At 31.1% G+C, this 25,591-nt stretch overlaps 1 protein-coding gene across 1 annotated transcript in view; it reads right to left on the bottom strand.

Moving 5' to 3' along the window:
• The window catches only part of LOC114325931 (uncharacterized), a 424,930-nt gene that overhangs the window by 327,672 nt on the left and 71,667 nt on the right, over positions 1 to 25,591 (bottom strand). The window contains exon 3 of the mRNA XM_050660141.1: positions 25,035 to 25,104. Within this exon, the coding sequence (XP_050516098.1) occupies positions 25,035 to 25,104 (70 nt within the window). The remainder of the gene's footprint in view (positions 1 to 25,034; positions 25,105 to 25,591) is intronic.

Raw genomic sequence — 25,591 nt, 5'->3', positions numbered from 1 at the left:
TGTTATTTTATAACTTTTTTACAAGTAGTTTTTAGAGGTAGTTTCACCCTTAAAAAAACAAAAGCGTACAACGGCTCAATATATAAAATGAACTAGAGGGTGAAATAAGCCTAATCCCAAATTTTTGTACAAATCGATGCAGGACGAAAAAATTGCGAGGTTTTGCCATAATTGCATTGATTATATATTTACAATATTACGTTGAATGTTGTGCGTGTATGCTCTTCAAATGAGTTTAAGTGAGAATTTTTAAAGAAAAACTTTCTATGATTAATTAGGGGACTGAGTGATTTTACGCACTACAAAATAAAAAAAGCCTACTAAAAAATTTAAAATAACCGCCGAAAATATAACCTGACACTATCCACAGAGAAAACCCAATCGATGGTAATATCCAAGAACCCAATTAGATGTAAATTAGTAGTGGATGGCCATATAATCGAACAGGTAATGGATTGTAGATACTTGGGTGTGGAAATATCTAGCGACAGGCATCTATGGAAAGAAATAAAACAGCAAACAAAGAAAGCAGCGAGAATATCTGGTTTCCTGACGGATACAATCTGGCGGAATAAATATATGAGCACCGAAAGCAAAGTCGGCATTTATAAGACATGTGTTATACCCGTACTAACATACGCAGCTGAGTTAAGGGCCGAGACACCAAAGACCAAACAAATAATGTGAACAACAGAAATTAAAAACTTTAAGATCCATAAGAAGTATCACACTCAGACACAGATTACGAAACGAAGACACATTTAGAGAGCTGGGCGTTCAAGATGTAGTGAGATGGACAAGAGCACGACGACGCATGTGAAGAGACCACGTATATCAGATGAACCCTGAGCGTATGGCGCAAAGGGCGAAGACACAGAAGCCCAACACCAAGCGACCGATAAGAAGACACAAAAACGATGGTACGAGAGCTGGAGCTCTAGATCGCAGCAGAGAGTGTAACAGAAGAAACAAGACATAGTCCTATTGCAAGAAGAAGAAGAAGATATCTTCTTAACATAATCCAGCCACCTTCTTCTAGGTTGTCGTTATTACTTATTTAAAAATGACCTCGATTATAAATCTAGTTATTAGGAAATGTGGCTTTAATCGAAGTTCTTTCTGTTTAAGCTTTTTTTTGCCCAATCGATGGTAATATCCAAGATAATGTAATAATTAGATGTAAATTAGTAGTGGACGGCCATATAATCGAACAGGTAATGGATTGTAGATATTTGGGTGTGGAAATATCTAGCGACTGGCATCTGTGGCAAGAAATAAAACAGCAAGCAACGAAAGCAGCGAGAATAACTGGTTTCCTGACGGATACAATCTGGCGGAATTAATATATGAGCACCGAAAGCAAAGTCGGCATTTATAAGACATGTGTTATACCCGTACTAACATACGCAGCTGAGTTAAGGGCCGAGACACCAAAGACCAAACAAATAATGAGAACAACAGAGATGAAAACCCTAAGATCCATAAGAGGTATTACACTCAGACACAGAATACGAAACGAAGACACATTGAGAGAGCTAGGCGTTCAAACTGTAGTGAGATGGACAAGAGCACAACGACGCATGTCGTATATCGGATGGACCCTGAACGTATGGCGCAATGGGCGAAGACACAGAAGCCCAACACCAAGCGACCCATAGGAAGACCCAAAAAACGATGGTACGAGAGCTGGATCTCTGGATCGCAGCAGAGACTGTAACAGAAGAAACAGGTCATAGTCCTATTAAAACAAGAAGAAGAAGAAGATGTCCTCTTAACATCATCCAACCGTCTTCTAGGTTGTCGCTATTACTTATTCAAAAATGACCTCGATTACAAATGTAGTGATTAGAAAATGTAGCTTTAATCGAAGTTCTTTCTGTTTAAGCTTCTTTTTTAAAATAAATTAATATTATTAATTTATAAAATATTTTAATATAACATAATTTTACTCGTGTAAAGCTATAAAACGAAATTAATTGGTACACTGAAGGGTTACTTGTTTACCCGTCATCAGCATAATAGTCTCTATTCCCAACATAAGTTATACACGAAGAAAAATTTGTTTGCTACGCATCCTCGTTTTGAATAAATTTAAATATTAGATCCAACACGGGTAAATTAGTCCGTTTACCGTTCATTTTTCAAATGGCCCAAACGAAGAAAACTGCTTAATTAAAATGGCACGCACCTTATCGTCAATTTCCCGGATTAACTTCTCCTTAAAATTCATAGATGTTTACGCTTAACTCGCGAATTAGTAGAGATAGCCGTATGATAAACATAAATTCAATTAGGGCAACCCCTGGCCTTTACCTACAAAAAGGGCCGTTGCAGGTGAACCGGGTCTACGTAATATCCTCTAATGACTTAGCCTTGTTCACCTAAATGGCGCTATAAGTAAAAAATATGATCTAATCTGACAAATAAAGACTAAAGGGCTGATGGCTTCTAGCCGTTATCTGAAAAACCGTTTCAAAAAGTAATTAAACTGATAAAAGGGTGTATTTTATACTTTATTGGTTTGGATGAGTAAAAGACAAAAAAGAAATATAGTAGATCGAATCCGTTCGACCGAATTAAACTTTCTTGATTAAATATATTGCAGGGAGTTTCGGGGGTGGGGCGTAATTAAAAACAAAAAAGAGTTATAGCCAATTATTTTTAGCTTTTATATATTATAAAGTAATAAGAAACATACACATTGTGGGCCAAAGAAAGAGTCCACCTCGATATTTGGCAATAGTTATTAGATTTTAAGGAAATGCCGGAACAGGTCGATTTTTGATCTAAGGGGGACACATTTTTACGGTGCATACATTTGTCATTTGTCAACCCCCTCCCTTCCACTTCCCTCTCCCCTTATTTTTAAATAGGGAATAGGGGTCATGTGCCAGCTCATTTGAAAGGTTATTCTATTCTCTATTCAGTAACAATTAACATTGACATAATTATTTATACAGGGTGTCCAAGAAAAATTATTTTAAATTAAATTAATTGATACAAAAAGAAGAATGTATGTAATTTATTTAACTCAAAATACATTCTACTACAGAAAATAGAAAATAATGTTTATTTGATAAATAAACATTGTTTGTTTCTTAAATTCAATATTCAACCTATCAGGAGGCAGATGGGTGGCAGCTTGAACATTGAAATTAAGCGAAAAGCAATATTTATTTATCGAAAAACATTTTTTATGTTTTGTGTCAGCAATAGAATGTATTTTGAATTATATAAATTACATATATTCTTCTTTTTGTGTAAATTAATTTAAGTAAAATATTTTTTCTTTGACACCCTGTATAAATAATTATGTTAATGTTTATAATACTGAATAGAGAATTGTATAACTTTTCAAATGAGTTAGCACACGAACCCTATTCCCTATTTAAAAATAAGGGGTGGGGGAAGTGGAAGGGAGGGGGTTGCCAAATGACAGATATATGTATGTACTGTAAAAATGTGTCTCCCTTAGATCAAAAATCAACCTGTTTCGGCATTTCCTTAAAATCTAATAACGACTGCCGAATATCGGGGTGGACTGTTTTCTTTGACCCACACTCTATAAACTACTTTAAATTATTTAGATAAGATAGAATAAAATCTTAGATGTTTCTGTTACTTAATGAATTACTGTTTTTAATTAATCCTATCCACTAATAAGACTATTACAAAAATAGAATGTGTGTGTACTTTGTACGCGCGTAAGAAGTTATACTTCTATTATTTGATTTCAACGAAATTAATTTAAACAATTTATCTATATTTTATTTAAATATTAAACTAATTTTAATACTTACTACTTTCCAAAAATTTTTATTTAAACAATACCAAAAAGTAAAAAAATAAAAGAATAAAACACACACAAACACATTGAAAAATTCCACAAATTATTTCTGAACAATAATTGTTGGCAAAAACTTTAACTAAATACGTATTTTCTGAAAAAAAAAATTATATAATAAATATACTTGCAATTATAAAATGTATAAAAAAAATAAAAAAATAAAAGTTTGCATTGGGGATCGAACCCGAGAAAATTAGGGCGGTTAGGTTGGAAATCATAAGTCATGTGAGAAGATACACCAACTGAACGTTTTAAGCTTTTGACAGTTCTGAATTTTACAAATTAGTTTGGTTTTTGTGGAGTTAAAATATTAAAATACAACAAAACATAGAATAAGAAAACAATATATTAGATAAATATTGGTAGAAATGTTGTTGGTAATTAAAGCTTTACCTACTAGGTATGTACATTTTACATTTTTCAATTAGGTACCTATGTAATTTTTTATTATAATACTGAAACATTCACAATTATGTACCTGTTGTTGTTAAAAACTATTTAAAAAGTTACTACAATAATTATAAATTTGCTTTTGTCTCTGTCCACACAACAATAAAAACTAATAGTGCAGTCACTGAAGGTTTTCGCCTCCGATTTCGTTGAACCTCTATTGATTTTCATGAAAATTGGTAAGTGGTTAGAGAATAACTCAAGGAACAAAGGTGACATAATGCCAACTTGCGCTTTGACCCTGGGGGTCCATTCCACCCCTTCTCGCGGGTGAATATTATTTTATTAAAAATAATACTATAAATCGATAGAGGGACAAATTCTAAGCAAAATTTGTTATATAAAGTTACTAAAACAAATCACAACTTTTTGAGTTATTAAACATCAAAGATTTTAATTTTTCGTGAGAGAAATCCATGTTTTCAACCGATTTTTCATAAATAACTCAAAAACTATAAGTTTTTACAAAAAAGTTATAATTACCAAAATTGAAACTAATAAAAAACGAAATAAACTCATCGCTTAAAAAACTAAACTTATGTTAACTGAAAGTGAGTTAGGGGTAATTTAATGTATATTTTTTTAGACGATTACTCAAATCTAAGTATCCAAGCTTAAATAACCGGAAAATGACGCATTTTATAAAATATACGTTCAATGTACTTATCAAAGTACTTCGGAATATCTATCAAATGAGCTCCATAAGAAGTTAATATCATCAAAATTAGGCAAGTTATGATGAAAATAAGAGAGCCCTTTCGAATTTTTTAGAAAAAATTGAAAAAATAAAACATACGCCATTTCCACAAAAATTGAAATTTGTAGTAATCCTTACTAGAATTTCCTTATATCAGTATCAGTAATGATACAGTTCCTTGTATACAGTTTCCTTGTATCAGTAATGATTTCAACAATTTTGACCGGTTTAGAATGCATATTTTTGAAAAAAGGTATAATTTAAGAATATCAGATTTTTTAAAATTATTGTAATTTTCATTTTCTTTTGATAATAACTCCAAAAATACTCAATATACGTAAAAAATTATATATAAACAAATTTGTTTTTTTCTGTAAAAAATATTATACCGTTTTTACTATTTCCCTAGGGTAAAACATAACCGAGATAGAAACGTTTAAAACTTAAATTTTGCTGCGACAACCATGTAACCGGGACTATTTAACCTTTTATTTTTAAAAAAGTAAGAAGTTTAAAAGGACAAATTTGACTTGGTTTATTATCCCCTGAAATTAGCTTTCAAATGGTTTTTAGGTAAACCTAATATCGTAAAAATTGACGAAGTTATTAAAACAAAACACCATTTTTTGGACGAATTTTTAAATGATAAGATTTGAAAAATTTTTGGTGCAAAACTTTTAATGCTATCAACTTGTTCGGGGGTTCATTTGATAGATATTTTAAGTACTTTGACAAATGTTTAATACTTTATGTTATAAAATGCATAATTTTCTCGTTATTTAAGCTTGAATATTTGGATTTAGGTACTCGCCGAAAAAAATATAAGTACATTCAATTACCTATAACTCACTTTAAATTTATACTAAAATGTTTTTTTAGTAAGGAGTTTATTTCTTTTTTTATTATCTTCAACTTTGATAATCATAACTTTTTTCTAAAAACTTACAGTTTTTGAGTTATTTATGAAAAATCGGTTAAAAACATGAATTTTTCTCACGACAAATTAAAATCTTTGATGTTTAATAACTCAAAAAGTTTTGATTTATTTTAATAACTTTATATAACAAACTTTGCTTAGAATTTGTCCCTATATAGATTTATGGTATTATTTTTAATAAAATAATATTTACCCCCAAGAAGGGGTGGCGTACACCCCAGGGTAAAAGCGCAAGTTGGCACCATGTCACCTTTGTTCCTTGAGATATCCTCTAACCACTCACCAATTTTCATGCAAATCGATGGAGGTTCAACGAAATCGGAGGTAATAGCTCATGTCCACCTTCAGTGACTCCACTATAATATACATAACATTATTTGTTTACCCATAACCGACATATTGAACAATTGACAGGCCATTGTAATTACTCAATCAGAGCACGTATAACGTTTGAGCTGCGCCCAGGACTAAGACTTTTGATGAATTCGCGAACACATACATTTACTCAATTATACATTATAATTATTATACAATTATAATTATTATATCTGTATATGTATAGCAAACATCAATAAAGCAGCCAATTTAGCAATACCGAAGTTTTCATCTAACGTCATACATAAAAACAAATTTCAAACCAATGGTGGTGCGAAAGTTGTAAAACTGCTGCTGATAGCCGTAAAATTGCATACGGAAAATATAAAGAAAACCCTACAAGGAATAGTTTATTTGAATTTAAGAGACTTGATGCTGTCGCAAAAAAACTCTTTAAGCAAAAGAAAAAACAGAATTGGATAGAGTACTGCGAAAGCCTTAACTCCAAATTAAAAATCAGTGAAATATGAAAGAAAGTAAACGCCTTTAAAAACCGCAAACAGTCCAACAAGTTTCCAATAAATCCAAATTCAAGCTGGCTAGATGAATTTCATAATAAAATATCTCCTCAGTGGGTACCTTCCCAATATTTTCCAGAATACAGCGAAACAGTTTCAAGGGATAAGTTTGGCTTAGAACAACCATTTAAATTGTGGGAGTTAGATCGAGTACTTAGTCAACAAAATAGCAGTGCTCCAGGTAAAGACAATATTTCATATTCCATGATATACCATATACCACTTCAATATAAAATATCGTTATTACATATTTTTAATGAAATTTGGAATGACACGTCACAAATTCCAGAGAGTTGGAAGGAATATATTCTAATACCTATTTAAAAACCTGGAAAACCAGAAAATTCTTATAGTTCATATATCCCTAGCTTCTTGCTTCTTAAAGACGTTAGAAAGATTAATAAAAAATAGAATTGAACACTGGTTAGAGCAAGAAGATATTTTACCAAAATCTCAGTATGGATTTCGAAAATCAAAATCAACTCAAGATGCGATAACTTCCGTAGTCTCATCTATACTAATAAACTTTACTGATAATGCGTATACTATGGCTGCTTTTCTAGATGTCTCTTCTGCATTCGATACCGTTAATTTGGACATTATATATAAAAAACTAGTAGACATTGGTTTTCCCATCAACTTAGCTAGATTTCTGAGGACACTGTACACTAATAGATGGACGGTTTTAAAAATCAACAATTCCATCTCCACTCCACGTCTTACAAATATAGGACTACCACAGGGTAGCATATTAAGTCCAATGTTATATATTTTATATAATATTGATTTAGAAAATTGTATTAATAGCACAACAAAGATTATTCAATATGCTGATGATGTAGTAGTTTACACATCCCACAAATCATTGGATATATGTAAAAATAATTTTAATGTCTCAATTAAGGCTGTTCTTAATTACTATCAAAATATTGGTTTAGCAATATCAGAATCTAAAACAGAAATTTGCATTTTCTCCAGAAATCGTCAAATTCCACAAGGTCATTTGGCAGTAGGTCAAATTCAATATCCTATTAAAAATTGTATAAAATATCTCGGTACTTATTTGGATAGAAAACTTCTATGGAAGGATCACATGCATCATATCATAAAAATGTCTGAAAATGCAATGAATATTCTACGAGCCTTTTGTAGAACTAATTGGGGTGCCGATCCAAATATAGCACTTTTATTTTACCGTACTATGATTCGTCCTATTTTCGATTACAGTTGTCATCTGTATGGAACTGCTGCAAACACACATTTGAATAAATTAGAAATACAAAAAATAAATGTCTTCGACTTTGTCTTGGATATTTGAAGTCTACACCCGTTAATATAATGGAAATTGAGGCGATAGAACCACCCCTGGAATTTCGACGACAGTTTTTAAGTGATAAATTTATTACTAGAACCATAGGAAAAAATACAAACTATCTGCAGGATATACATAAGTTATCAATTTTAGATCTAACTCATAAATATTGGACAAAGAAAAAATGTCCCCTTCTTGTAGATAGTTACTTGAAAATATCTCAATACCGAAGTACTTTCTATACTTATGAAAATCAAGTTTCGCCTATGTATTCCCATGTATTAGAAGAAATTTTCTCAAAACAAATTAATACTTTTTTTATGGATATTAATTTAAATCCAGCCGTTTTTCAATCATTTATACTTCATAAATGGCCACATTATCAGTTTTACTATACAGATGGATCCAAAGTACAAAACAAAGTAGGATGTGCAATAATCAATATTCAAAGTGGATTTAAAAAATTATTCAAATTGCCTTGTGAATCATCGATATACACCGCTGAAATGATAGCGATACTTTTTGCTTTAAGACACATATTTAGTAACGAACCCTATAGCTGCATAATATTTACAGACAGTAAGAGTGTCGTTGATAGACTAACTAACATACATAAGTACCAACAACTCAATCATATAGAACTGGAAATTATGACTCTTTATAATAAAATTGCAAATTTAGGAAAAAACATCATTATATCACGCGATAAAGGGACACGCAGGCATTAGGGGTAACGAAATAGTAGAAAGGCTAGCCAAGTCCGCCCTAGAAATAGGCGAAGAACTTCCCATGAACTTACTACCCATTTCGGATATTGATATTATTAGTAGACGACACCAAAAAGAAAATTGGCAAAGGTATTATCGAAACACGAGAACTGGTAGTAATTACAAACAAATGCGACCTGAAATTCCCATTAAAAGATGGTTTCATTCTGTATCAAATCGCCATTTCATAAGAGTTATAAATAGATTGAGATGTAATCATGCTTTTACCCCCCTTCATATGTACAGTCTGGGTCTCACAGAGTCACCTAACTGTGAGTGTGGAAAAGAAGGTAATCTACTACATATTCTCCTCGAATGTTCACATCAATCAGTAAATATAAACAAATTTTATGATAATCTTAATATATTAAAAATTCCACTTCCCGTCTACCTGAAAAATTTGATATTTTCTGAAGATATTAATATATTAAAAACAATTTACGAACATATCAAAAATTGTAAATATAGATTGTAGCAATAAAATTTACCCTGTATTTAAGAAATTTTGTTAAAACAAAGCAGGCATGTTTGTTAAAACAAAACAAACATGTTTGTTTTGTTGTCATTTTGTTTTAAATCCTGTAGATTTAAGTAATTATTGTATATTATATTTGAAAAAAGAAAAGAACAAAAAAAAGAGAATAAGAAAAGAATAAAAAAACAGAAAAAAAAAACAGAAAAAATAAAAAAAGAAAAAAAAACTAAGAAGGTGTAAACCTTCGCGAGGATGAATCGGGTTTACGTCTTAGCGTAGTAAAAAAAGACAATTTATAAAAAATAACAATAAAAAAAATTAATAAAAAAAAACAAATTAACAATATAAAAAAAATGCAAAAAAATACAAAAAAAAAATTTACAAAAAAAAATGAACAACCAAAACAGAGTATTATTTAGAGAATAATTGTAGATAATAATGTTAGTTTGTTATGTATTTAGAGTTAGAAATACAGAAAAAATTCCTCTGATTGAAAAATCAAATTTGTTTGTTTTTAAAATAACAAAATGTCTGGCTAATTGGCTCGGCCAAGGCCATCAAATTCACTCAAAAAAAAAAATGTATCCATCTATCTATCTAATAAGCCCTAAACATCCAGCCTTGAGTATCCTGCTCTTCCTTCCTGCATGTCTCTCTATCTAGGGCAATTTGAATTCATTTTATTCATTTTGACCGGACGCGGCGGGTTTCTTCAGGTCATTTAACCATCGCATTTGTGACCTTCCCATTTAAGTTTGTGGTTCCACGGTCTCCAATGTATAATCGTCTTAATCCATCTTTCATCCTTCTGCCTTAAGGTATGTCCGGCGGACTTCCATTTAAGCTTTTGCACTTGGGTTGAGACATCTTTCACTTTTGTTATGTTATGGAGCCATTCATTTTTTTTACTTTATAAACGTCTATTTTTTCCATATTTTACTTTATAAACGTCCCTGTCTGAGAGCCATATATGAGGAGAGTTAATATACATACATTGATTAAAGCCTTTTGTTTTTAGGTACTGAGGGTATTTTCTGTTCTCTAGAACATAAGACAGTTTTCCGAATGATGCCCAGGCCAATTTTCTTCTCCTCTTTATTTCTTGTGTCTGATTTTATTTACTTAATTTAGTGCTATGTCCTAGACATATACACAGCGTGTCTACTTAAGTTGGAAACATATGAGGAACTTTTTTATTGTTAATTTTACAAAAAAAGTTATTCTTCATAAAAAGTTCTGCATGCTCTTAAACCTAAGATTCAAACATCAGATATCAAATTTTATCAATATTACACGAGGTAAATGATTATGAATTTCGTTCAAGGCTAAAGTACCTTTATTTCTCTGAATATCGAAAATTCTTGTTATGAAAAGTTGTTTGGAATTCAAAACTAACATCAAATATGCAATAACGTGTTTCTAATCGAAAAAAAAAAATATTTACAAATTTTTCTCAAATTTAATGAATACTCAAAACCGTTTTTATTTATTACAAATATGAAAACTCTTTTATTATTCATTTTACGAAAAATGTTATTCATAAAAAGCTCAGCATGGTCTAAAATCTAAGATACAACCAAGATATATCAACTTTTGTAATTTTATACGAGGTGTGTCAAAAAATATGAATTTTGCTCATGAATCTAGTACCTTTATATTTCACAATATTTCAATTAGAAGGATGTAACTGCATATTAAAACATAGTTTTTAATTCTAAACAACTTTTTTTAATAACAATTTTCAATATTGTGAAAAATAAAGGTACTTTACTCCTGAGTGAAATTCATATTTTTTGACATACCTACTTCGTATAAAACTAATAAAATGTGATATCTGATGGTTGAATCTTAGGTCTTAGGACATAGAGGGCTTTTTATAAAGAATACCTTTTTCTCGTAAAAATAATAATAAAAGAGTTATCATATTATGTGTACCTAATAAATTAAAACGAAGTTGAGTATCCATAAATTTTAGTAAACTTTGGAAAATATTTTTTTCAATTAGAAGCATCTAATTGCATCTTTGATCTTAGTTTTTAATTCCAAACAACTTTTCATAATAAGAATTTTAGATCATGAGAGAAATAAAGGTACTTTACTCTTGAACGAAATTCACATTTTTGACATATTTCGTATAATATTGATAAAATTTAATATCTGATGATTTGAATCATAGGTTCTAGAGTATGCAGAACTTTTTATGAAAAATCACTTTTTTTCGTAAAATTAATAATAAAAAAGTTTTCCATATGTTTCCAACATATAGACACGGTGTATACTTTTTACTTTTTCTATTCTTGTTTGTACCTCTGTAATTATTAGTTCTTCTTCTTCATTACCCATGTTTTTTTACTGTAATTCATCTTCAGTCCTAACTTTGTCGATTCTGTATCTAGTTCTTCCATCATTCTTTGTAATTCTGTACTTTTTACTGATATTAACATAATAACATCAGCACATCGTAAATCGCCGGTCCGGCATAAGAATTACGTAACTGCAAAACGCCGAATTTCTCAGGAGAGCAAAAACATTTTTAAATATTTCAAATAGGGATTAAATGAGGAGTTACTCCTGTGTAATTGTTGAGGACCATCGGTATGGCGTTTATTCTTACAATGATGGCATTTCTTTTTATCCCTGTTGGTGCAAATTTCATTTTGTTAATTTAATCCCCCCATTTCGATCCTTTTTACAGTAGCGTCATTCTTCATCTAAAAATTTTTAAATAAATTTTAAAATAGTGATTAAATAAACAGTAACGGTCCGGAGCATCGGTATGGCGTTTATTCTTACGATGATGGCTTTTAGTTTCATCCCTATTGGTTCGCATTTCATTATCTTAGTTTAAATCCCCTATTTTCAACCCTATCTACAGTTACGTCCTTCTTGATCTGAAAATTTTTTTTGCACAAAAAAACTATTTTTAAATATTTAGTATGCCGTTTATTTTTACAGTGATGACATTTATTTCCATCCCTTGTGGTCCGAAATTCATTATCTTAATATAGTCCCCCCATTTTCAGCCCTATTTAGAGTTGCGTCACTATTCATCTAAAACAAGGTGTAAAATGGTGCGTATCTCAATACCCACGCAACTACCCTGTAGTGGCTCAGCACATAGTTACAGTTCTGTCGCTTTTGTATCATCTGTATACAGTATTTTAGAAGCTAATTACGCAATAAACAGGAATTGACAAAATTTGCAGTTACGTCGTTCTTATTCTGGACCAGCGAAATGATTCAGATTGTGTCACATTACAATAATGGAAATTAGACGTCTGTAGACGTCCTGTCCGCCAACGTGTTAATCCCTTACATTTTTTATTTATTTTAATTTCATTTACCCGGCAGGATCTGCCGGTTGTCTTCAATTAAGATGGTAGATTTTTAACCTTACCATGACTAAAAAAATGTTAATGTGTTTTTTGTGAAAGTTTCATGTCCTGTCCTGGATGTTTTTTAACCTCTTTTACAATTTTTAAATATAAAAATTGTTCGACCAAGTTTTCAAAAACTACATAAGGAATTTTTTTCAATACAACAAATGGGATCCGTTTCTTTATAGTGCTACTTAAACATTTGACCATGACTCTGAAGATAACTTTTTAGGTAAGCCAAAAGCGCTCAGCTAGGACACTACTAAATTTTACTCACTTCATAAAATACTTTTTACCCATTCATTCCGTTTTTATACAACAGTCTGCCATATATCTTTGAGTAAGCTGCAAATCGTAGCTACTTTTAAAGTTCCTTATAAATTCTGCTAACTAGTTTCTGTCTCTCACTTTTTCCGATCTTAGTTATTTTATCGCTGTTATTTTTCGTGGTAAAAGTAATTTTCTTAAGTCAAATAAAGAGGTCAACTTCTCGACGAGATGGATCAATTTCATTTTCAACTTTCTACATAATATTCTCACAGCAGCTTTTTATTTAAATGGACAAAATAGATTCTTTTTTCACAACACACATATTTAAGAGGCCACAGTGGCGCGTCATCAATATTATTTCGGGAGATAGTATCATACCCTTTTTCGAAAGTTCTGCGATACTTTGGCAACAGTGGCAATATTTGACATTATCTAAGATCAATATTGGGACAATATACTCATAGGCGCGTTAAATGGAAAAATAGAAAACTTTTTTATTATTAGTAAATAAATATTTATAAAAATAAACCAAAATAAAATAAATCGAACCCTACTTATAAGTTTTACTATAAACGTTTATATCAAATACCTAGTTTAGTCGTAAGAAATAAACGACAGATTGAAGCAAGTTCGAAAATAAAGATTACAATGAATATTATATAACTACCTACCTGAAAAAAGTAGCATTTGTAATGTAGTCAGGATTTCTGTACCTAAATATAGATTTATTGCTAATTTCATTTTCATGGGAAACAAATTTTCACACTATTTTTTATTTATGACAGTAGATTATTTCTTATAGGTACTTACATTATTAAAATTTATGGTGGCTGTAATTTCAATTTTCGCATAATTTTGGCACCGTTTTTAATGGACTTTTTTTGGAAGATTTCACTTTATTTTTCGTTTGATGAACTTTTCCCATTTATTTAAACTATTGATAATATTTTTAGAATAAAAAATCCTTTTAAGCTTTATATACTCGCATTAGAATTCGAAATATTTTTACGTAAAATATACTTACCTATAAGTAAAACAGTCAGTAGTCATGTCTGGTGGCGGCCGGTCGTGTGCCGTATGCTCGGATAATTTTATAGTTAATACCAAGCTTGTTAAATGTGATTTCTGTTGTGAATGTTATCACACGAACTGTGCCAAAGTCAAGGATCAGTTTCTTAAGTTAAAACAGGATGCTGATAATTTTATGTGGTTCTGCAATAATTGTTTGCCCAAAGTTCGGGTTTTTACTAGTGGCAGAGGTGATTTATCTAATAGCAAACATGAAAAGTTGATCGAAAGAACTAGTAAGTTAATTAATTTATTAGAATCTTCGGATTCATTACCATCCAATAAACCTAGTTATGCTTCATGGTCTGATGTAGTTAAAAAGAATAAAACTGAACCATTGATAATAAAACCTAAAAACCTTAATCAAAACAGTTCTGTTACAAAAAGTGTTCTTTCGCAAAAAGTGGATCCTAATAACATTAATGTCGCATTAACTGAAGTAAAACAAGGTACCCAAGGCAAATTGATGATTCACTGTCAAGATAAACAATCCTTGGTAAATCTAAAGAATACGGTGGAACAACAACTTGGTGATGATTACGACATTAAAATTGGAAAATTAGCTAATCCTAAAATTAAAATAATTAATGTATCCTCCGACGATCTAGTTGACTCTAAAGGCGGAGATACATATGCGCTCTGCTCGGTGTGCGAGCCGCTCGTGCGCAGCGTATTCGTCAGATTAGTACGTGTTTTCAAGTGACGCACAAACGGCACGCACACGGCGCACCACGATCTAAATTCTGTCGGTTTTTCAACAAACGCTTTGATGGTTCGCAATACGTATTTGGACGGGTTTGCGAGTGGTTTGTTAGTTTTGGCGCGCATGAGTTGAATAGTTGTTAGTAATGGAATGGTCGGAACTGTCGGAAGGAAATTGATGTTTACCGTGGAAAATCATTATTGTGGGATCCTCAATAAAGAACCATTTAATTTAAAGAAACAACTTAAATCCGATCTGAACGGAAATATAAGCTGAAATAAAAAAATGTACATGCGGACCTTTTTAAAAAATGTTAGTTCATTGTTGTACTAAAAATAACATGTATTAAAAATAATATTTACTATTTTATTTGGGCATAAGCCACAATTCGAGTTTGAAATCAAGTTTACTTGACCTTTCGACTTTCACTTCGGAAATAGTTATCAATATCAAAAAAACATTCATAAGCAGATATATATTATGTGTCACCGGAAAGCGAAATAGGTAACGCACGACTTGGAGAACCTATAGTTTTCTAACTTCGTGTCTGGTTAAGCAACGCAGTTGAAACAAGCGGATATATTATAATTGTGTCACCGGAAAGCGAAAAAGGTAACGCACATCTTGGAAGAGCCTATAGTTTCCTAACTTCGCTTCTGGTGAAGCAACTGAGTTGGAACAAGCAGATATGTTATAATTGGGTCACCGGAAAGACAAAAAGGTAACGCACAACTTGGAAGACCCAATAGTTTTCTAACTCCGCTTCTGGTGAAGCAACGGAGTTGGAACAAGCAGATATATTATAATTGGGTCACCGGAAAGCCAAAAAGGTAACGCACAACTTGGAAGACCCAATAGTTTTCTAACTTCGCTTCTGGTGAAGCAACGTAGTTGGAACAAGCATATATATTAGAATTGGGTCACCGGAAAACGAAAAAGGTAAGGCACAACTTGGAAGAGCCTATAGTTTCCTAACTTCGCTTCTGGTGAAGCAACGGAGTTGGAACAAGTAGATATGTTATAAGTGTGTCGTCGGAAAGCGAAAAAGGTAACGCACATCTTGGAAGAGCCTATAGTTTCCTAACTTCGCTTCTGGTGAAGCAACGGAGTTGGAACAAGCAGATATATTATAATTGGGTCATCGGAAAGCGAAAAAGTTAACACAGGGCTTGGAAGAACCTATAGTTCTCTAATTTCGTTTCTAGTGAAGCTATGCAGTTGAAACAAGCAGATACATTACAATTGTGTCACCGGAAAACGAAAAAGGTATCGCATGACTTGGAAGTACCTATAGTTGTCTAATTTTGTTTCTGGTTGTAGGAACAAGCAGATATATTATGGTAGGGGAGCAAAGTATGCTAAATGTGCAGTCACTCGAGCGCTTTGGGGACCTATTGGGTTGTGATTATTAGGTCCTAAAACCGAAAAAGTTAAGTAAAATTTTCCATTTTAGTGGGGACTTCCCATTTTTTAATTTAATTTTCCATTTCCAACAATCTTTTTTCCGATTATAGCGCCATCTATCCATAATTCAAAAAAATGTTTCGAATAAAAGTTGTTTATTTTTATACAAACAATCCAAATCTGCAATAAGAAACGGGGTCTACCATTTAAGATTTTAAAGTAACCGCCCACCTCACCTCCGTGGGGGTCGTGTTTGGAACCATTCGATAGATTTTTCAAAAACATTGATAAAGTGTATTTTGCAGTTTTTCGATATGATGTTTATTTTGCGAAATATCGCGGGATTTGTATTTAAAATTTTAAATTTACCCCCCACCCCTCTCCGTGGGGGGTCAAGTTTGGTATTTTTCGATAGATTTTTGAAAAATATTGAACACGTAGTTTTTAGTTTTTCAATCTGACGTTCATTTCGCGAAATATTCGCTTTTTTTTGTGAAACTTTTTGACTCACCCATTTCCGTACTCCCCGCTCAAATCGTCATATTTTTGAAATATAGACTCTTTTGCATGTACTTACCTTACCTTATCTTAATCTGACAATTTCGAATATTTTAAGGATAGATTTTTTTTCGGGCCCCCCTGAACGAACTCCCCTGTGTTAAGAGCCAATATATGGTGGAGGTACATCTGCAGGGTACCACGTTTCTCCCCATATGATAATCTGACGCGCTCGAGTAACTGCAAAAATCCCCGCTTGGGCTCCCCTACCATTATATTTGTGTTGCCAGGAAGCGAAAAAGGTAGTTCCAGAAATGTTCCCAAACTGTGGCTTATTCCACATAAAATAGTAAATTGCATAAGATGACACAAGAAAATAGTTTCAGAACAATACCAAAATAAGATGTAGTAGAAGTACAGGACAGAGACATGATTATCTACAATTACTAAACGTTCGTAAGTTTCCTCTGGATCGTCAAAATGAAAAATTTTAACGAACAATAACCGCGCCACGAACGCGCGGCGCACACACGGCGCGGAGTTCGCGGCGCGGATATCTGTCTCCGCCTTAACATTTTTATTAATAAATTTACATCTCAGAATTTACCTAAAGATTTTATTAGTTCTGAAGCTAAAATAATTCATAAATTTAAATCTACAAAAAGTACCAATGATTGTATGAATGTAATTGTTGAATTGTCCTCTACTGAATTTCACTACTTAATTTCGAACAAAGATCGAGTTCATATTGGTTGGAACAGCTACAAATTTTTCGAATTTGTAAGTGTTATGAGATGTTTCCGGTGCTGGAAATTTGGACATTTTCTGGATAAATGTCAAGCTAAACAGGATACATGTCCTTTATGTGCAGGTAAACATAAAAAAAATCAGTGCAACAGTACTAATTATTCTTGTTCTAACTGTAATTATGCGAAGGATGTAATGAAAATAGATGGTGTTGATCCAGGTCATCATGTATTTGATACAAACTGTCCTAGCTATCTCCGACAAATTAATAAGAGCAAAGAAAAGATAAATTATCAAAAATAGCAATCAAAAAGTAGTGTAAGTGGTCGGAATGGTGGTAGAACCATACTAAATGTGTATTTTCAAAATGTGGGTGGTTTAAGAACAAAGCTTAAGGATTTAAGCCAGGCTGTATCATGCTCCGATTACACTGTGATTATTTTAGTCGAAACTTGGTTAAATTTTGAATTCCATGATGCTGAATTGGGGTTAGATGACTTCAATATTTTTAGAAGTGATAGAAATGACAATACTAGTGTTAAACAACGTGGTGGGGGAGTATTACTAGCAATTGCTAAACATTTGGAAGTGTGTGAAGTTTTTGTTCCTCAAAATAGTGTTGAGCAAAAGTTTGTTTCACTTAAGTGCCAAGGCCAAATTGTCGTATTTGGTGGTGTTTATTTACCTCCTGCATCTGACAGGAATGTATATATGGATCACTGTGACAGCATTGAATATATATATAATAAAATTCCGGGTTGTAAATTAATAATTTGTGGGGATTATAATTTTCCTGATGTAATTTGGGGTAACAGTATTTATGGTACCACGGTACAGGCTAATCAAAACTCCCCAGCTAACGACTTATGTAATACCATTAATCTTTGTGACTTATACCAGGTTAATACGATATCTAACCGGCGAAATGTTTCTCTTGATTTAATTTTTTCTAGCATTCCTGATATATTTGTTTCTGTACCTCTGGATCCGTTGTTTGAGGAGGGATTTCATCATACACCTGTCAATTTTGACGTAATTGTTGATTTAAATGAATCTGTTCTTAATTATGAAGAATACTTTTTTGACTTTAAAAATGGGGATTATGTTGCTTTAAATTATTATTTAGCAGAAGTTGACTGGAATTTATTATTTCTTAACAGAAGCATTAATGACATGGTTAAAGATTTTTATGATATTTTATTTTATTTAATCGATTTGTTTATACCACAAAAAAAATTTAAAACATCCACTTATCCCAAATGGTTTACATCAGAGTTAAAATATTTAATATATGAGAAGAAGAAAGCACATAAAAAATTTAAGCTGACTGGCGATGATGAGAGCTATCTTCTTTTTTCCGGTCTCAGGGAACAGTGTAAAGAGCTTAGCAAGTATTTACAAAGGCGTTATGTAATAGAAATTGAGGCTAACATTTTTCAAAATTCTTGTTCTTTCTGGAAATACATCAATAATAAACGCAACTCTCATGTTCTACCATCGAGTATGTGCTATGGTAATGAAACTAGTGAAAATGGTTTAGATATTGTTAATTTATTTGCTGGGTTCTTTTCGACTGTCTATAACAAAGAAAAAATAAATCAGGTTCCTGATTTTAAGTACGAAAATAATGTTGATGTTAATACTTATTTAATTAGTGTTAAGGATATTATTGATAAGATACAGAATAATCCGTGGAAACAGACAGCGGGTCCGGATGGCATACCAATGTATTTTATTAAAAAATGTTTATTCACTCTTGCAAAACCTATTCAGTTATTATTCAATATGTCATTAACTTCTTCTACATTTCCTGATTTTCGGAAAGTAAGTTTTTTAAGGCCCATTTTTAAATCTGGTAAAAATAATAATGTTGAAAATTACAGGGCGGTTTGTTTGCAGTCTGAACTACCAAAGTTGCTTGATTTTTTTGTTAATCAGATGTTAACCTACGACTGTAAAAATTTGATTGTCGGTCAACAACATGGTTTCAGTCAGAAAAAGTCTACTTGTACAAATCTTATTTTGTATTCAAACTTTATCGTTGATTCTTTGGAATCGGGTAACCAAGTTGACTCCATATATGCTGATTTTGCCAAAGCATTTGACAGGGTGAATCATGAAATATTAATTGCTAAACTTCGTGGATATGGAATTGGAGATGATTTATTGGGTTGGATCAGGAGTTATTTAACAGATCGTTCACAAATAGTGAAATATGGTGATTTTGTTTCTGAAGCCATTAGTGTTACCTCGGGTGTTCCTCAAGGTTCTCACTTAGGCCCACTTCTATTTAATCTTTTTGTGAATGATATATCATCAGTAATTAATAATAGTGAATTTCTGTTGTTTGCTGATGACATAAAAATATTTAAAGCGATTAAAAATACCTCGGATATGGATGCTCTTCAGTCTGACATAAATAATTTTTCTCGTTGGTGTGACATCAATGCCTTGTATTTGAATCTTAAAAAGTGCTACAAAATTACATTTTCTAGAAATACTAAACATCAGTTAGAAAGAACATACATACTTAAGGGCGTATCAGTTACGGAAGTTAATCAAATTAGAGACCTCGGAATTACATTTGATCAGAGACTAATGTTTGATAGGCATATTAATGATATTACGTCGCGGGCTTATAGGATGCTCGGCTTTGTTCAGAGGAACTCACAGGAATTTTCAATATTTACTTTTAAAATTTTGTATTGTTCTCTAGTTCGGTCCATTTTGGAATATTGTAATATTATTTGGTATCCTCATTATAATATGTACATTGATCAGTTAGAACGAGTTCAGAATAAATTCCTAAGAATTTGCAGGTATAAAATGGGTTTTAATAGAACTAACTGTGATTATAATTATATTCTTTGTCAACTTAATATGAAAACTTTGGAAAATAGAGAATCTGAGTGTGAATTGCGTTTTTTGCATAAAATTCTTAATGGTTTGGTTGAATGTCCGGAACTGCTAGAATTAATTGTTTTTAATGTAAATTCTAGAAGAACACGTTCTTCTGACCTATTTAGAATAAAGTTTCATCACACTAATTATGGTAAAAATGAGACAATTACAAGGATGATGAAAACTGCCAATCATTTGCAAGATAGTGTTGATTTGTTTAATCCATCTGTATCCTCATTCAATAATACTTTAAAGAAATTGAGACATTGATGTTAATAATACCTACTTTTGAAATATGTAATGTATGACTACAGTTTACTTGTTAATTATATGTATATATTGTAATTTTTTGTAAGGAAAAAGGGTTCATCCCGTTAAATAAATAAATAAAAAAAATAAAAAATAAAACACACAATTAACAATACTCTCTTGTTTCAAATAGTCGAACAACTTAGTTCTATTACACGAAAATATAATAAATTATTTATAAATAAACACTACTTCCCTATGGATCAACACTAACGAATTCTTAAAATAATACACTACTGCACAAAACATATATCGATACAGATAACGGAACATATAAGAGAATCGCGCAGGTTTGTCAAAATCACAGTGACTATTTCTGTATGTTACCTAATCACTTATTAGTTATAATATGCTCGATTTCTTGTTAGAGATAAAAAAAATTAACTAGTTTCAATGTGACACACAATCTAGCCATGAGAGAAGAAAAAGTTTATTTGAAGAAAGTGTATTTTTTTGTTCTTCTTAATGGAGGTACAGGCTCGTTTTTTAATATTGTATTTAATTATAGAGTCATTTCCACATACTAACATGTTTCTCAAACTGGACTCTATACCGCCATTCCTTACTACATTACGAATATGTGTGCCAAATATCTCGACAAAATATTTAAAAATTAAAGCTGTAATCTTGGAACGCGTTTTCCGCTTTGATGACGCGCTACTGAAGCCCCTTAAAACATATTTTAAAATAAAACCTATAATGTCTCTGTACTGAATGTAATGAAAAAATATACAGGGTGATTGATTAGTAGGGTAAAGCTCAATAGCTCCGCTATAGTAATAGATAGCAATACAAGTTAATAACAAAAATTTTAGCCACCTTTGAGCTTCACATTACAAAATTAGTTAGAATGTTACAGGGTGTTCGATGACACAGTGGCAGACCTAACTTTTGTTTTTTTAAATGGAACACCCTATATTTTATTTTATATTCGAAATCCTGTTAACTTCTCCATCACAAAAATATAAAGGTTTGTAATGTTATACAGGGTATTTACAAAGTTATAATCAATTTTTATGAAAATCGTAACAAGTTCAACTCCCTGTATAAATAAAAATAAGCACAAGAGCAATGGTTTATTAATGCCATATTTTTTTTGTTTATTGTCAAAATTTTAAGAATTATTTATATTGCTAATTTTCTTTATATTAAATACAGGGTGAGTCAAAATGCAAATACATTATTTTCTCAGTAATGTTAAATGGACCACCCTGTATTTTATATCATTATTGCAAAGTAACATTACCGTACTTTAATTTTTATATAACATTCTCTATGCCCAAATTAATTAGTTTTCGAGATATTTTCATTTCTCAGAGCAAATTATTTTAGGTGTATAAATTTATCTAAATTTTAAGTAAGCCATGACTGAATTGACAATTGAAGATTACCGATTATCAATCCGGTAATCAATGTAACACTGCATCAAATAAAGAAATAAAAATAATTTATTAGTAATACATTTTACAAACAAAAACACAAACACTGCATGCAACATTTTTGAAACAATTATAAACTATTTTTTATGTAAATGCAACAAATAAACAAAGAAAATTAGTAATAAATTTTACAAAAAAACACACAAACATAAAATATAATATTTTGTGAAGACAATTAAACACTACTTTTGTATATAAATGTAACAATGTAACAAATAAAGAACGAAACATAATTTATTAGTAATACATTTTGCAAAAAAACATGTTTCAAAAAATTAGAAGCTACTTTTAATAAAATATTTTTAATATTTAATTACATATGGTGTTTAAAATTATCTCCTAACACATTTATGTATGCCTAAAAACGATCATTGAATGAGCTACTTACTCTACGAAGCATCTGTAAATTAACATCGAAATACACTTTGTATTCTATTTTTCATCTCAGCTCTTGTTGTTGGAGGTATTTTACAAACTTCATTACGAATATTAACGTAACCCCAAAAAAATCAGTCCAGTTTATTAAATTCTGATTATTTGGGTGGCCACGCTACTGGTCCATTGAGAAATGAAAATATCTCGAAAACTAATAAATTTAGACATAGGGAATGTTATCTAAAAATTAAAATACGGTAATGGTACTTTTCAAGAGCGATAAAAAATACAGGGTGTTCCATTTAAAATTACTGAGAAAATAATGTACTTGCGTTTTGACTCACGCTGTATTTGGTATAAGGAAAATTAGCAATGTCGATTATTCTTGAAAATTTTGACAATACGTTAAAAAGTATGGCATTAATAAACCATTGTTGTTTTGCTTATTTTTATCTATACAGGGAGTTGAACTTGTTACGATTTTCATATAAAATTGGTTATAACTTTGTAAATACCCTGTATAACATAACAAACTTATATATATTTTTGTGATGGAGAAGTTAACAGGATTTCGAATTTAAAATAAAATATAGGGTGTTCCATTTAAAAAAACAAAAGTTTGGTCTGCCACTGTGTTATCGAACACCCTGTAACATTCTAACTAATTTTGTAATATGAAGCTCAAAGGTGGCTAAAAGTTTTGTTATTAACTTTTATTGCTATCTATTACTATAGCGGATCTATTGAGCTTTACCCTACTAATCAATCACCCTGTATGTACTCATCTTGAAGTAATAATTTTTATCGCCAGCCGTCACCAAACTCATTTATTACTGTACTCATTTGAGGCAGTAAAGTAACACAGTACTAAAAGAAGAAGAACTTTACCTACCGCAAATATTATTCACGTTAACCGATAGGTGGTTAATGGCAGTAATCGATTATTTATTTGAATGAACTAAAAATTTATTTACTTTAAATATTAAAAATATTGTACAAAATATACTATTATTAATTAAATTTAAGTCAAAAATTGAAATTCTGTAGTATTTTCCAATTATATTATACAGGGTGTCCCGAAAAGAATGGTCATAAATTATACCACACATTCTGGGGTCAAAAATAGTTCGATTGAACCTAACTTACCTTAGTACAAATGTGCTCACAAAAAAAGTTACAGCCCTTTGAAGTTACAAAATGAAAATCGATTTTTTTCAATATATCGAAAACTATTAGAGATTTTTTATTGAAAATGGACATGTATAATTCTTATGTCAGGAACATCTTAAAACAAAATTATAGTGAAATTTGTCCACCCTATAAAAAATTTATGGGGATTTTGTTCCCTTAAACCCCCCCAAACTTTTGTGTACGTTCCAATTAATTCATTATTGTGGTACCATTAGTTAAACACAACGTTTTTAAAACTTTTTTGCCTCTTAGTATTTTTTCGATAAGCCAGTTTTTATTGAGATGCGGCTTCTTTTTCAATATATTTACGTAAAAATTTTATGGGGGTTTTTTTCCTTTAAACCCCCCTAATGTTTGTGTACGTTCCAATTAAACTATTATTGTGGTACCATTAGTTAAACACAGTGTTTTTAAAACTTTTGTCTCTTAGTCTTTTGTTCATAAGTCACCTTTTATCGAGATGTAGCTTCTTTTTCAAAATATACCTAAAAATGTAAATTATAAATAAATTTTCAGATTATTAACAGGTATCTATAACCGTACTTAACCATATACAAATATGTGGTGGATTCGACAAATATTCAAAATATCTCGATAAACACTGGCTTATCGAAAAAGTACTAAGAGGCAAAAAAGTTTTAAAAATAATGTGTTTAACTAATAGTGCCACAATAATAATTTAATTGGAACGTACACAAAAGTTTGGGGGGGTTTAAGGGAACAAAATCCCCATAAAATTTGTATGGGGTGCACAAATTTTACTTAATTTTTTTTTTAAGATATTGCTGTCGTAAAAATGCCACATGTCAATTTTCAATAAAAAATCTCTGAGAGTTTTCGATATATGAAAAAAAATCGATTTTCATTTTGTAACTTCAAAGGGCTGTAACTTTTTTTGTGTGCACTATTGTATATAGGTAAGTGAGGTTCAATCAACCTATTTTTGACCCCAGAATCTGTGGTATAATTTATGACCAATCTTTTCGGGACACCCTGTATAAATCAAATCAAAACTTTACCGATTTAGTTATTATTCAATATTGATAACTATCGATTAAAAATCTGAAGCGGCCATGATGCAAAAGTCACCTGTCATCACTACCATGTGAATTTTTATTTCGTCTAAAATAAAAAAAAAAAATAAAATAAAATACAAAATATGACTATTTGTTAATATTTTTTATGGTTTGCGATAAAAGTTTGTATGAGTCAGTAAAAACTCTTTAGCAAACTCGTCTGTTCTTGTCTCGCTCTACTCGTAAAATCAGACTCGTCCGATAAAGAGTCACTTTACTGACTTAGTACATAAATAACTATTAAATTAGTGATCTACAAATATTTATTTTAGCAGTAATAAATTGCACAGGAACTTACCCTTTTTGATTCGTATTCCGCTCCATTCGCTAAATAATGTTTCTGTGCTATATTCGGTGCGATGAGTTGTCTGAAACAAAATTTAATGTGAAAATAATTCTAAAAATTCGAATTAGAAGTTTGTATGTATATATTTATGGAAATAAACAAAAATATCTTATATAAATATAACATAATATCTGAATAAACTGAAATATAACAGAAAGTATACTAATAAGATTTTAGCTAGGCGGAAAGTTAAAGTAATTTGTTCTAAATGACTTCCTCAGCTTCAATACTTTACTTCAATACTCAATACTCAATACAGTGATAAGCGCACTAATAACCGGCAAAATAACGCAAATGTGGAAAACACATTAAGTTGTGAAATAAAAAGGAATGAAACTAGTGGAGTTGGGGAAATTTTACTTATTGTTTCCCACTAGTCCTGTCGCCAGGGGGGGTACAACGGCCTCGTTAATTCAGATGGACTTACCCAAGTTTTTTTTATGTATTTTGACCCGTAGAACACGAATTTTTTGGGTAACAGTTGATCCGGATGTCGATAAGATTGTTAT

Source organism: Diabrotica virgifera, chromosome 1 (genome assembly GCF_917563875.1).
Source record: "Diabrotica virgifera virgifera chromosome 1, PGI_DIABVI_V3a".
Taxonomy (NCBI): domain Eukaryota; kingdom Metazoa; phylum Arthropoda; class Insecta; order Coleoptera; family Chrysomelidae; genus Diabrotica; species Diabrotica virgifera.
The sequence above is the reverse complement of the archived record's forward strand: the minus strand, read 5'-3'. Positions and strand labels throughout refer to the sequence as shown.